The sequence below is a fragment of the Gekko japonicus genome, unplaced genomic scaffold (genome assembly GCF_001447785.1).
Source record: "Gekko japonicus isolate JY-2015 unplaced genomic scaffold, Gekko_japonicus_V1.1 scaffold126, whole genome shotgun sequence".
In the NCBI taxonomy this organism is placed as follows: Eukaryota; Metazoa; Chordata; class Lepidosauria; order Squamata; family Gekkonidae; genus Gekko; species Gekko japonicus.
In genome coordinates this window covers 450,206-465,313 of record NW_015162477.1, presented here as the reverse complement: position 1 = coordinate 465,313, position 15,108 = coordinate 450,206, and the positions used below count along the sequence as shown (strand labels likewise).

The window sequence follows — 15,108 nt, the reverse complement described above, 5'->3', positions numbered from 1 at the left end:
TGCAAAGAAACTCCCGCCGCCCCAAGCTTCAGGGCTGCCTCCTTAAAGGAGTGCGGAGGCCAGACTCGCAAATGAGAAAAAGCAAGCTCAGGGTTCGTGGGTCGCATTTTGGGCTGTGGAAGAGGAACCGGCTCCATTCCTGGAGTTCTCTCGAGTTCCTGCGCTTTTGGTTTTGCTTTTTGCCAATCCGCCTCCCAAGACTGCTCCAGGTGCTCCAGCCTGAGGGCTGCTGGGGCTTCCCGCAGTTCGGCTTCATTATATCCTATGGGCCATTGAAGTCAATGGCGAAAACATAGGGTATATTCTGGGGGCTGGAGGGGAGGGGATTTGAGGGAGAGACTCCAAATTCTCAGGGTAGCTGCTGGAGCCTCTCCCCAAGATATCAAATAAGTTTGAAGAACATTGGACCAGGGGGTCCAATTCTACAGCCCCCCAAACAGGTTGCCCTATCCCCTCCATTGTTCTCTATGGTGGGAAAAAAGTTACTTTTTTCCCACCATAGAGAACAATGGAGGGAATAGGCCGTCAGCGCCTACGGCGGAAGAGCCACACTCAAGGGGCCAAAGAGCCGCATGTGGCTCTAGAGCCGCAGTTTGCCTACCACTGGTCTAGGCATCCAGATATTGCATTTGCCAATGCATATAAAATAATGGGTTTCTGAGGCCTCACATCTTTACATTTCAGACTATAATACAGTAAGTTTTAAACTGCATAGAGCTGTGTTTACCAGAGAAAAGTCAGCTTTCAGAGAAAAAATTCAAAAGAGATTCTGAAAAATGTAACTGAGTGTAAAAATAATAAGTCAATATAATCGTTAAGGGTAGCAGACCAAGATTGAGGATGAAATTTAGTTGTACTTACTGAAATTCGGGCAAATATTAAATGGACTTTTTAATTAGATAGTTGAATCAATATATCTAATTCTGGAGAATGGCCCTATAGTACGGACCAAAGATCCACACGACACACAATAGGGCCGGTACAGATAGACAACATTTTTCGGCAAAATACTGAATAAAAACAACTGGGATGAATGGAGAATCCCAATTGAGATGATATTACAGCAGATACCTTCATGTTTTCTAGCAACTGAGTTACTGGAACCAGGGTTTAGGCCATTCCAACATGGCTGCAGATTAGGGGAAAATAGGAGGGAGAGAGAGAGAAAAGAGAATTGGAAGCAGGGAGGGGGAAATTGGAGGGAGGGCTGGGAACAGAGAAGGAGAATGAAAAATGTGAGATAAAGTGCTGGGTAAAGAAAAAGTGTGAAAAATGGGGGAGATAAAATAGAGAATGTTCTAGAAAGAGAGAGAGAGAGCTGGAAAGAGAGAAAAAGAGTAGAGGGACAGTATGTGGGGAAAGGATTTCCCTTCCCCATCTTGTTGAATTCTATCATTTAAAACTTCACTTTTCTTTTGCAGCTGCCCAACATGATTATTGTTTGGTGGCGTGAACGACTCTGGTATTGTTAAAGAATTGTGTTAGGGAGAATTTGGAGTGGATAAACTGCAGCAACATGTTATAAACAACTTTGGTTAACTTTGGTGAAATTTAAAAAGTCACTTGTAATTAATGACTTTTAAAAAAATATGGAACAAAATTCCTAGCTGAGCAATTTTGAATAATATGTTAATTTGTTTCATTGTCATGATTTTCTGTTGAGGAACATGTTTTGATGTTTAGGAAGACAAAAAAGTTGTGGATTGTATTTAGTTTAATCGTCATGCTAAATCCAACCCTATTTGTAACCTCAGCATGAGGTATGAAGAGTTAATACGGAGCAACTTAAGAAACCAGTCTATGACATTTTATTGCAGATTCCATTGTAGGATTAAATTCCTGTTTCCCTCCTACATTTCAGTGTTCCTTCTCACTTAATTTTGATTTTTGCCTTTCTCCTGGTTTGCCTTTTGCCACCCTGTAATTCTGCTTCCTCCTCCTTTGGCCACATGGACCAATGTTTTCCCCTCAAATGGCTGTGGCCCCGCCCCCAGCGTGCCCAGTGTCATCACGTCACATCCGGATGACGTGCACGCCGGGGTGGGGTTTCCCCCGGGGCCCGATTCCGCCACGGCAGAAATTGGGCTTCCAAAGCGGGGGGAAATCCGCCCCCTGGAGGGATTTGGCAGCCCTAGAAGGGACTTATTTTCAGTGTAACAGTGTATTTTTATTTATTTAGGATATTTCTATGCCACCTGTTCAGGGTCTCGTTTAATTAAAATATTACATTTTAATTTCTAATGTTGGTAGAGTGCTTATTCCAGTTAAGATATGACATGTTAACATTTGGATAACAATCTATAGGTATTATTTTAGGGATACTTTTGTCTGAATTTTTTTTCTTTATAAGGGCATATGAGGTTCTTAGATGTTGAAGAAGTAGCAATTGAGCTAATGGAGCCTAAGAGGTGAAAAACATTAAATTTTACCGTGTCTTGTTTCTTTTATGGATCAACTTATTGTCTGTGTGAAAAGCTGAGTTCCATGGTCTGTGTAGCAGTGGAGTGGGAATTACTGTTGATGGAAGAGGTAATGTTTCATACTATTTTGTAGATCCTCCTACAAAAATTAAAGCAAATGATAATTAATTAGTATTGTGTATATAATGATATAGTGTCTACAGAGTTCTATTTTTCAACTTACCATACCATTTTTTTTTTGCAATATGGTACCATATTTTGAAAATGAAACTGATCCTGATGAAAGACCAAATTTCTGCTCCCATGTTGCCTGTGGCAAAACTCACTTTTGCTACATTGTTTTAATGTTCTGTATTAATAGTTTAATTAAAAAACCAATCAAAATTTATTTTATAAAATACGTATTAAGAGAATTTTAAAACATCTTTAATTTATTTTTATACTCTGAAATTGTACCTTATATTAGTGGTCTTCAAACCATGAGTCAGAACCACAGGTGGGGCATTGAGTCCTACCTGCTGGGTTATGAGCCCCTACAGAATTTTTAGTGCCTTTTGGAAGAACTTCCTGTTAGTGCAGAGAGAGCATGCCATGACTTCTGCCTCTTTTTGAACACTTGCTGAGAAGATGAGTTGGTGGGGTAATCAGTAGTAAAGGGGATTCTTTCAGGGTTTACTCTTCATTTGCTCCTCACAGTGATATACTTGATGTTTCTCTCTTGCATGTGCTATCCCTGACCTTATTAAAAACAGTTTTCTTCTTCATCTTTAGTGTATTTGATTAAGTTTTTGATTAACTGGTAGGATTCCCCTCATTTGTAATAAGTTCATATATCCTGTGTCATCATTTTATCTAATTCTGATTCAGGCCCTAGAGTGTGGATCAAAAAAAAATCCAGACACAGGGACAGGGACAGATATGTGGAGATCTTTCTGCAAGTCAGAGGAGAGCCCTGGGTTTGCAGAAAAATCTAAACAAACAATCATTGGGTTTAAAACCCCCAGAATTGGAAAAAAAATGTCTGTTACTTTAAGGGATTACTACCCCAAAGCCCAAAGTACACATTTTGGGCAACATGAGATTTCCATGGGGATTTGGAGCAGGACACGAGCTGTAAATTCTCATAAACTCAATTCTGAAACACTACAGGGGCCTGGTTTGGGTTGGGATCATAGCATGGGGTGAGTAGGAGCCTTCTCCTGTGCCATTTTCCTGACTCAAAAGGCCATGGGGACTTCAAATGCTAGTATTAAATGCATTTCCTGGTGAGGCATTATTTGCCCTGCTTGGGGCTGTATGTGCAAGTATTCAGACTTCCCAGGTCTGTTTTGGCTTGGGAAAATGAGGAGGGGAGGATGGCTGAAGTCCCTCTCCCCATGCTAAGGTCCCAATCCCCTGCAGTTCTCCAGAACTAAGTTCCCATGGTATGGCTGCAAGTCCCTGTGGCAATCACATGTTGTATACAATATGTAGTTTGGACCTGAGATCTCATATGGCCTTTTTGCTGAGCCTTCCAAGCCTTGGTTTCATTCAGATTAAGACTGGGGAAGAGACTGAAAAAAGCTAAAAGAAAGAAAGAAGCAGGTAAAGGGGAGAGAATATGGAGAAGCTAAAGTGGGAAGAACAAAAAAAAGATAGGTGGGTGGGAGAAAATGAAATGGGAGAGGCTGCTGGGGGAAGGAAAGTTGAAGACTTCTTGAAAGAGATATAGATGGGAGAGGCTATAGAAGCTGCTGGTCAAGGAAAAGAGGAAATAGCATAGGATAGTAGGAGAATAAGATACCCTGCAAGTTCTCGTGAGTCCCCTGCTTGTTCAAATTACAATGACTTGCATTAATAAGCTTAATTACTGTTACAGATATTAATGAGTGTGCTTTAGATCCTGATATTTGCTCCAATGGAATTTGTGAAAACCTTCGTGGCAGCTATCGTTGTAATTGTAACAGTGGGTATGAATCAGATGTTTCAGGAAGAAATTGCATTGGTAAGTTCTTCAAACTGTATTCATACAGAGATCAATGGCAATGATTTCTGTGGCAGCAGCCTGTGACTCTGTGTATATAGAAATCAATGCTATGGCATGACCACAGATTGCTACTAATTTATTAATGTATTTTCGTGTTTTTCATCATTACAGTAATAGTTGCAGCTTGACAAGCTGGTCCTTCCTTAATGAACACATATTTCCATTTGTTTCAGGAATGAGTTGGGTATAACACTCCATGTTACTTTCTAATTTTACTTTATATTGTTATTTTACTGTGCTGCATGTTTACTGATATCATGAGTATTTATTGAAGGATTACATTGTATAAAACACTTAGATATATTTATATAATGTCAACATAAATTATTTTTAAATACCACTTAATATCTGGATAATCTGTTGTCAGTTACTGTTTTATTGATTGCTCCTGACACCTAAGCTTTCACAGGCCTATTACTGGTGCAAGTTTTTTTTAAACACCTCTTTATTTTTACTAGGTAAAACCAGGGCTGTCATTCTTAACATTCCTTAAGATTTCTGAAAACCCATCATACAGAATGTGGGTGTTCCTTCTCATCTGTTTACTTTAGAAATATTGCAGTTATGCTTTATGGAAGTTAAAGGATGAAAGATAAAAGGACAATTTTAGTTGGCAATAATGGCCTGGATTTAAAGGTACCCTTTTCATGCAGATGTCCTCTGTTCATTGAAGTGGTATTTCCAGGGGTTTTGTTGTAGAAAAAGAGCTGCCGGAGCTCATTAGCATAACTCATTAGCATAACTTATTTGCATATGCCACGCCCCCTGACATCACCGGAAGTGACAGAAGGCCACACACCCTGACATCACCGGAAGTGTGTCAGAAGGCCCGGCTACTTACCCTCCTGCTTCATCCTCATTCCCAAACGGAATGAGGATCGAAGCAGAGGGCGGGGTAAAGAAGGGGGCGGGGCTTCACCACGTGACCGCCCCGCCCCCTAGAGGTTCTCTTCCGGAGCTCCGTATTCATGCAGATGTCCTCTGTTCATTGAAGTGGTATTTCACACCTCATGTTACAGTTGTAAAAGAAAAGCAGCACAAGTGGAAGCATGATGACTAGAGATGGGCACAAACCAGGAAAACCCAGTGTGGGTTTGGGACGGGTCCTGAACCCAAATCCAGTCACTCTGCCAAACCGGTTCAGGAAGTTTGGGATGCGGGGGAAATCCCCCAGGGTCGTAGAGACTCCAAAATCACAGGGCATCTCCAGCTGACTATCCTCTGCTGGTGCACTGTGTTTGGTGACGATTGGGCTGGGGAGGTCTGAGTTATAGACACCCAAACAAGGTGCCCCCAGGAAAGTGCTTTTTGGGGAGATGTCAAGCGCAGATTCAGGAGTGTATAGAACAGGCCCTGTGCAAGCTAGAGGCATCAAACTCATGGCAGACCTCCCCGGGGTGCCCCCACCTACATGCCCTATAAGTTATGTATGGATTGGACATGGGAGGTCTGAGTTACAGACACTAAAAAGGTGCCCCCAGGGAAGTGCTTTTTGGGGAGATGTCAAGCGCAGATTCAGGAGTGTATAGAACAGGCCCTGTGCAAGCTAGAGGCATCAAACTCAAGGTGGACCTCCCTGGGATGCCCCCTATATGCCCTGACTTGGGGGTGTCTGAGTTATAGCCTGCCAAAGAAGGCACCCCCAGGAAAATGCTTTCTGGGCAAATGTCAAGTGTGGGTTCTGAGCCATAGAATGGACAGGATGGTCCCTATCAGTGTTCCCTCTAAGCTGAGTTAGTGTGAGTTAGCTCACACTTTTTTAGCCTCTGGCTCACATGTTTTTGACTTAGCTCAGGAAGGACGGCTCCAGAGCAAACTAATTTATGCAGTAGCCAAATCACTCACACACAACTTTAATGCCAGTAGCTCACAAAGTAGAATTTTTGTTCACAAGACTCCACAGCTTAGGTTCCTATGTGACCTAGTAGAGGGGAGGCATCAAACCTGTAGCAGACCTCTCTGGTATGGACACTGCCCTCCCCCCAGGAAGCATGTGGGAGACAACTGTTGCCAGCACTGTTGCAGACCCTGGCTGGGCCCATACTCTAATGATCAGATGAAAGCAGGGCCAACCCCCTCCACCCTGGCCAGGGAGCCACCCACATAGTAGGTGCCTGTAGTGCAGGGCAAGGCCAAACCTCCCACCCTGCCCAGGAGCCATCTGCACAGTTGCAAGATGTCATAGTCTCACTGTACACTGCATTGGTCAGGCCACACCTGAAGTACTGTGTGCAGTTCTGGAGGTCTCACTTCAAAAGGAATGTGGTCAAAATGGAGCATGTGCAGAGGAGAGCGATGAGGATGATTGAGGGCCTGGAGACCAAGCCCTACGATGAAAGGCTGAGGGAAGGGAATGTTTAGTCTGGAGAAGAGGAGGTAGAAGGGTGAGATGATTGCTGTCTTTAAGTATTTGAAGGGCTGTTGCTTAGAGGAGAGCAGGAAGCTGTTCCTGATGGCAACAGAGGATATCACTTATCAAGAATGGGTTTAAATTAAGGTTGGGAATGACTATCAAGAATGGGTTTAAATTAAGGTTGAGAAGGTACCAGCTGGATATTGGGGAAAACGTTTTTACAGTAAGAGTTGTTCAACATTGGAATCAGCTGCCTAGGGAGGTGGTGAGCTCCCCCACACTGGTAGTCTTTATGCAGTGGTTGGACAAACACTTGTTAGATACCGTAGGCTGATCCTGCATTGAGCAGGGGGTTGGACTAGATGGCCTGTATGGCCCCTTCCAACTCTGTGATTGTATGATTCTATGGCTGTGTGTCCTCGGGCCCACCCTCTCTTTGCAGATGAGCACTGTAGTTACAGGAAAAGCCCACCCTCTCTCCATGGATGGACAACTTGACAGCAGGGCCAATCCTCCCACCCTGCCTGGTGTGCAGGTTATGGGTGGCTGCGTCCCCCTGGGCCTACCCTCTCCTGCCCTGCCTGGGGCCTGGGAGCCACTCACGTTCCCAGTGACTGCATGTTCCCAGGCCCACCCTCCCACTATGGTCAAGGTACTCAGGCCTAAAAGTCTGGGCCCAGTGCTTGCCCTGTCTGTGAAAGGTGGAGGTGGCTCATGGAAGGGAGTTGTGACACAAGGGAAGGTGGCCCAAAGGGAGGAAAGAGAGGAAGAGGGGAAGAAAAGGAAATGGTAAGACAACCCAAACTTCAAGACGAGTCTCTCGCTAAAACCCAGACAATGCCTCCCCCCTTTATGGTATCGTTTGGAAAAAAACTTGTCTTACATATGATTAAATATATTTATTGGGGCTTCTTTTGATTCCCCAGTAAGTTAATTGCTTTCACTCCTAAGAATCATTACTTTTGTTTGTATTTTGAGTAAAAAATAATAGCATTAATTGAGTTTGCCTGTGTCATTTATAAAGTTTATATCTCTGGTACCTGGCACTAAATGTTATGGCATACATGGCCCAGCCTGGCCCAACCCAACAAAGTAACATTTATATCATATCTGACCTTCATAACAAATGACTTCAGCACCTCTGTACTAGGGTTTTTCTGGGTGAGGTTGATGTTGTTTGGGCTGGCTGTGGGGCAAGCCCAACCCTACCCAGCAGAGACGGCCATCCTCCCACCCAAGCACCAGGGGGATGACCCATGGGCCACATGTTGGGATCGCCCAGAGAGGAAAACGGATGGGAGGACGTGTGGGAAGACAACCGGAAGCTGTGATCTTACTCTGCCAGTTTCACGGCAGGGTGGCCCAGCAGGGGGAGGTTGACCTTCAGAAAGGCCTATTCATCCACCGTGGTTGGGTCCAGGGAGGAGTGGTGGGGGCTGAGGATGTCTCCCAAGTGGGAGAACACCCACTCGCTCTGCACGCTGGTGAGAGGGCAGGAAAGAAGATTGATGATCAGGCTAGTAAAGTCTGACCATATGACATTCTTGTAAGCCCAGTACTCAAGGAGGTCAGAATTGGTGGTCTCCGCCAGGTACTCCCTGACCATCACCTTGATGGAATTCTCCACCATCGCATGCCTAACCTCCCCCCCAGCACTGCTCCTGACCTCCCACTTCACAACCAACAACCAGAACTGGAGATTCTGGCTTGCCCATCTTTTATCAGGCCATGCACCCTCCTCCACCCCCCACCCCCTGTTCCTTCTCCTTCCCCCCAACTTCTGCCTTCTGTTGCCTCTGGTTGTGTTCACAGCTCTGGAAACTACACAACTCATGGCAGAGGTCAATCTTCCACTGAACAAGCTGTGTGTTATGGAGGGTGATACTGCCCTTGATGCGGTGGTCACACATGCAGGCCAGCTTGTACTCCCGCTCCTTGCAGAGAGGATGCAACCTCTCATTGATGCCTGCCCACAACCTGTCTGCCAAGGCCCCGACCTGTGGGATAACTGACATCCCCTCGAGGCCTGGCTGCACCACAGAGTGCAGTGCTCATTCCAGCCCTCAGTTGAGGAGGATGACTTGTCCCATGCTTGCCATGTGGATGCAGAGCAGTTCCAGAGTTTCAGGGCTTTTAGCATGTGGGAAGCAGCTCAAGGTCTGAGACCTGGAGAGAACTTCCCGGTTGAACATGGAATTATCAAGGTGTTCTGGAGCCCTCCATTTGTCCAAGCCTGGCTTAGTTTCTAATCCTATCCTTTTCATTATTTTATTTATTAGCAAATTAAAAAGAAGACAATTGATTACTATAAAATGCCATTATAGCCCATTTCTATGTAGTGGGCTTATTGATAGGACACAAAACTTCTAAAGAACTGTGGTAATTCAGATCAGCCTGATTAAAAGATCCTAAAATTATCCTTTGTGAAGTTATCATTGGAGAGTAAGAAGCTGTGTATGTGTTTGTGTCAATATTGTTGTGTGCTTGCCCATCAGGGAAGTGCTATTAATAATGCTAATGAGCACATTTCACTTCTTCTTTAGATATTGATGAATGCTCTGTGAACAGATTACTTTGTGACAATGGCCTGTGTCGAAATACACCTGGAAGCTACAGCTGCACATGTCCAAAGGGTTATATATTTAGCAGTGAGACTGACACATGTGAAGGTAAGCATTCTTCTGTTCTTGGCTACTCTAAGCTGGTCCAGCATTGAGAATTTATATAATTGGATCTTTGTGAAGGACCACACACTGGCAGAGGCTTCACCCTCTACAGTCAGTGCCTGGTGGTGGCCAGGAGGAACCTGACAACCCTAGTGCTAGGTTGATCTCCCATTTACCAGTGGCAAAAATAATCAGTGCCGGAAACAGAACATAAGAAAACTGGAGTTTGCCAGTTGGGCATAGGCATCTGCAACATTGCATGGATTTCTTTGTTGCCTCTTTTAGGTTTGTTAGCCAATGGGGCTAAAAGAAGTACAAGAAAGTCTTACTTGGTGGTGTTTATCATAGCTGCAAATTCCATGGGTGGTATGGGGAGAGACACTCATATTCAGACATTGTTCTCACCATCTGGTGTTTCTTTACTCTTTCCCCCTATGACAAACCCTTGTATCTCCCCAACTGCCTGGCAGATTTTTTCCTGCCAAATCTTCAGTTCCCCTCAGTGACTAAATTGCCCTACAGTAGTGTGTATATATTCTTTGTCATACAAGACTTGATTGTCCCACCCTATGTTTAGGCTTTTTCTCAGCTCAGAAACTCTACTGAAAATACAGGAGCTGTCCAGTCTCTAAACCCCTGAGAAATGGCACTAAAGGCAAATTATCTTTCAAAAACAGAATAAAGATTTTATTAAACAGGCAGGGAATATATATACAGTGGTAAATTCTTAGAGCATTCAAGAGCGTGTATTTGTAGTTTTGATTCAAGGCTTTCTATTTCTTTCTTTGAGAGGTACTTTGTTTAGTATAATTCAGCACTAACACAGTTCTTATTGATGTTTCTAGGTTTCTTCCTTCAAATATTACAGGTTTTTATTAACTCTTAAGGTGTTTATGCTTCTCCCCTTTATCACAGACCAGGGTTCTCTTCCCAACCCCTTTCACTGGCAGGGAGTTATTCTCCTTGTCCCTAAGAAGCAATAACTCCTTCTTCCTCAGAGCAGTTTTAATATATTTAGACAATGGGGTTTCTCTTCTTCTTTCTGTAGAAGTACTTTTCTGACTATTGCCTGTCAAAAATACTGACTTCTCAAATGTCTCTTCCCTCAGAAGCCAAACCCTTTGGCTACTGATTCAGACGTTGGATTTCAAAAGATCAAACAGCAAAAGACCAATTTGCCAATTTTCCATCCAGATCAGCTGTTTTATTCTCTCTCTGCTGATGCTGGACAATCAGAGAGTTAGTAGAGCAGCCAATCACCTAAGCTTTTCTCTCCAGGGAAGATTAATTCTTGAACTCCCTGACTCTCTGATACAAGCAGCCTTTTAAAGAAAAGCTTGCTTTTCTGTGCAATTGCATTACACCCCTATTTTTTAAAAAACAAATCTTATTTTAAGCTAGAATTCCTGCATTTGGACAGAATGATCAACCAGTTATTATAATATGGAATTCATAAGCCAGAATGTAACTGGAATGTAACTGTAGTTAACCATCCCAGTTGTTGGCCCTTCTATTAATCAGGGTTAGTGGAATGGCTACCATTCTGATCATACTAATCAAAAGTGGCATTTATAAATTACATTTTGCATAAAGTTTGAATGCAGTCTTAAGGTAGGCATGGTACCATAGAATTATGCACCACAAGGTTGGTCTGAATTAGCTTCTGAACTTATTTTGTAATGTCTGAAAAAATATTTGCATATTGATCAAAAAGATTGGCTGCTAAGTTTCTGCTGCCTACATAGTTCTTACAATGTCGAATTGCGTTGGAGAACTGAATAGTTCAGTTTTGCTTATCATGCAGCAAGTGCATTTAGACATCATAAAACCATCTAACTAAGCAAATTCATGAACATTTACTAAATATTAGGAAAGTCACTTACAATTATAGTACTGTTGTTTGGATTACATAATAAGGAAATACAAACAGGCCTATGTAAATCTGACATCAATTTCCATTCAGTTAAGTTGATACAATAGGTACAGTATCATGCTGTCTTCTTTAAAAGTTATTCTTAATTCTAAACTTTCATAATTTTAAAAAAGGGATTTATTCTGAAGAAACATAATCAGTGGCCAGTGAGACTACTCTGGAATAAGTGGTAGTTTATGGGTTTTATAGCTGGGCCCTGGTCATTTTGCTGTTAGTGTGTGTGTGTGTGTGTGTGTTTTATGTTCTAGTTTTGTGGGGAGTTTATTGTTGGCAGAAGGCTGGAATAATACTACAGGGAGATGCTAAATGTGTCTTCTTCATATTTCACTTCAAAGTACATCCCTGGCCATAAACATGTTCACACTGTTGAACATGAATCCAGAACACAAACAACCAAACATAAATCACTGAAATGTAATCACAAGGGACATCTCCAACTCTGGCTTAGGCTCAGAGGAAATAACTAAACAAATAGGTATCTTAAACAAAAGATCTAAAGATAGCTTGGCCACTTTTCTCAACAGCAGAATTAAGATTTTCAAAAACAGACTGGGCTTAAACTGTTATAAATGTTGAAGGATACAATTTTCAGTTTTCTGTCAAAAGTTTCCAGTATAAGAAGAATGGCAGCTTATGTTTTAAGAAGAGGTCACTGCACACTTTTATCTTATTTGTAAAAATATATAAATAGTAGTTGTTTTGTTGCCAGTTTATACAAAAAAGAAAACAGTCATTAAATTATATCTCAAATAATTACACAGTTCTACCCTAGCATGTTTGGAATGATATCCCAGTTTAGCAGTTGCACAAAATGTTCAAGGGCACAGTGAAATAAATTATTAATGTGATGAACAATGCAAATAATTATATAGAGAAGAGATTGGATTTATACCCCACCCTTCACAACCCAAAGGTGTCTCAGAGTGTCTTACAAGCTCCTTTCCCTTCCCCTTCCCACAACAGACACCCTGTGAGGTAGGTGGGGCTGAGAGAGCTCTTGACAGAAACTGCTCTTTTTCAAGAACAGCTCTTATCGGAACTATGGCTTGCCCAAGGTCATCCAGCCAGGTGCAAGTGGAGGAGTGGGGAATCAAACCCGGTTCTCCCAGATTAGTCCCGCACTTAACCACTACACCAAACTAGCCAATTTTGTTGAACATTGTGGAAATTCAAATTAGGTTTTTATTCATAGTTGTTTGTTATAATACTTCTTCCTCTCTCTCAAGAGCTCCTTGCTCCATAGACAAAGAGCTTTTAAATTTATGGGACCATTAAAACTGAAGTGTGTAACTGGTATAGGGGGATGTGCTGTCCCACTAAAGCCCACTTCATATGTAAAAAGGTAGCTTATTTTTTTATTTCAAATGTTTGTATCTTGCCTTATCTTCTTACATTCAAGACAACTAACAGTAACAAGTTGAAAATGCATAAAACAAAAAGTTAAAAAAGGACACAGGATTAAAACTCACAAGATTAAAAAACAGCCAGATCTGCCAAAGCAGTTTATTCTGTACCAAATGACCACTAAAGCAAAACCATGTTACATGCCTTCATGAATGCACAAAGTGCAGGAACTCTCTACATGGACTCTGGTAGGTCATTCCAGACTAGACCTACCACAGAAAAAGCCTGTAACGTATGAGAGGACATCACAAGAAGGTTTTCTGAACAGTCCAGCTGGTGCGTGGGAGTATGCCAGGAGATGCTGCCTTATAAGTGTGGGGGCCCTGGGCTAAGAAGTGCTTTCAAGGTAATAACAAACACTTTGAACTGGGTCCAGAAGTGAATAGCGAACCAGTGCAAGTGACCGAGCACTGGAATTACAGGGTCCAAGAGTGTCCCAGGCTGAAGTCTTGCTACTTCATATTAAACCTATTGATGCTTTCAAGTCATCTTCAAAGGCAGCACCACATTACCAGCACCACATGAGGGAGGGAGGAAGGAATCAGGGTAAAGGCAACCACCCTTCGTCTTGTTCTTCCTAGGTTGAGACCATTAAAAGGAACCAGTGAAGGGCGCTACAACCCCAGTCTCTGTCCTAGGGATGCCAGCCTCCAGGTGGGACCTTGGGATCCCTAAGAATTACATCTTATCTCCAGATTAATTACCTTAGAGAAAATTGACGCTTTGGAGAGTGGACTCTATGGCATTGTACCCCACTGAGGTCCCTGTCCTCCCCAGGCTCCACACCCAAATCTCTGGGAGTGCCACAACCTGGAGCTGGTAAACCTACCTGCCACTCCCTGCTGGTGGCCGGGGGAGACTGTCCCAGCATTTACAGAATCTGACAATGCTCTGCAAGGGGCTGCCTATGAGCCTTCAATTGATGCAAAATGCAGCGGCTATGCCACTAGTACATCACATATGGAAATCTGAAAGGTTCTCTGCTGGCAGTCAGTATATTTCCTGGCACAGTTTGGAGTGCTAATTATTATCTGTAAAACTTTATACAATCTGGGAGCAGTGTACCTGCCATTTCAGATCATCAAGGATCCTACTTTGTGTGCCTAAACTGAATGGGTGAGCACCAGAGATCCCTATCAGTAGTGGTTTCTAGACTTCCTCCCAACAGAGGTTTGCCTAGTAATGAACTTTTGGTCTTTTAAGTGCTAGGCAAAGATGTTTTTATTTTATCAGTCTTTTTACTCCGTTTGTTTTTATGCTGTGCTGTGGTAAGGATATTTTAAATTTTAGTCCTCTGTCCACCTTTGAACAGAACCTCAGAATTCAGACTGTGAGAAAAGCTCTTTTCAAATCAAAAAGTTATGCCTCACCAACAAAACTATTAGTAATTTGTGTACAGTGTATGTACAGCAGAAGGTTATTCTGAACTGATATCTTGGTTTTCCTTAATAGTTTGAATTATAAATCAAATCTACCACAATGAGTGAAATATACATAAAAAGTATGTTAATCATTTCACTAGACACGAACAGTTGATTTATTTTATTTATTTATTTTATTTAATTTTATTTATACCCCGCCCTCCCCGCATTGCGGGCTCAGGGCGGCTTACAAGAGTATGGCACACAGTGCGATAAAACAGCAATAAAACAATTTAAAACACTTAATACATGGGCCACGCCCAAGGATCCCACGTGACTCAAACCCTCTCTCCCTATTGCACAACCCCAGGGGAGGTTACTGTGGCCTCCTGATGTTATTGCCACATTGGCTTCCGGTGGCGCTGTAACAGGCCCCATTGGTGGTAGTGGTGGCGGCGGCGGCTCCTATTCGAAAGCCTGGCGGAAGAGCTCCGTCTTGCAGGCCCTGCGGAACTGCAGCAGGTCCCGCAGGGCCCTGATCTCCTCTGGGAGCTCATTCCACCAGATAGGAGCCGCCACCGAAAAGGACCTAGCCCTAGTGGCCACAAGCCTGGCCTCTTTCGGGCCCGGGATCGCGAGACGGTGTAGCGACCCCGACCGAAGTGCTCTATGGGGTCTATGTGGGGCAAGGCGGTCCCTTAGGTATGCTGGACCCTGGCCATGTAGGGCTTTAAAGGTGAGCACCAGCACTTTGAAGCGAATCCGGTATGCTATAGGCAGCCAGTGTAGTGCTTTGAGCACAGGCTGGATGTGATCCCATTTCGGGACACCAGCAACCAGCCTGGCCGCCGCATTCAGCACTAGCTGCAGCCTCCGAATCAGCGACAAAGGCAGCCCCATGTAGAGAGCGTTGCAGTAGTCTAGCCTCGAGGTGACCGTCGCGTG

The 15,108-nt window shown here is 43.3% G+C and overlaps 1 protein-coding gene across 1 annotated transcript in view; it reads left to right on the top strand.

Annotated features, from left to right (window-relative positions):
* FBN2 (fibrillin 2) overlaps positions 1 to 15,108 on the top strand; it is a 255,889-nt gene that overhangs the window by 127,958 nt on the left and 112,823 nt on the right. Inside the window, exons 17-19 of the mRNA XM_015405784.1 lie at positions 2,476 to 2,529; positions 4,279 to 4,404; positions 9,343 to 9,468. Of these exons, the coding sequence (XP_015261270.1) occupies positions 2,476 to 2,529; positions 4,279 to 4,404; positions 9,343 to 9,468 (306 nt within the window). The remainder of the gene's footprint in view (positions 1 to 2,475; positions 2,530 to 4,278; positions 4,405 to 9,342; positions 9,469 to 15,108) is intronic.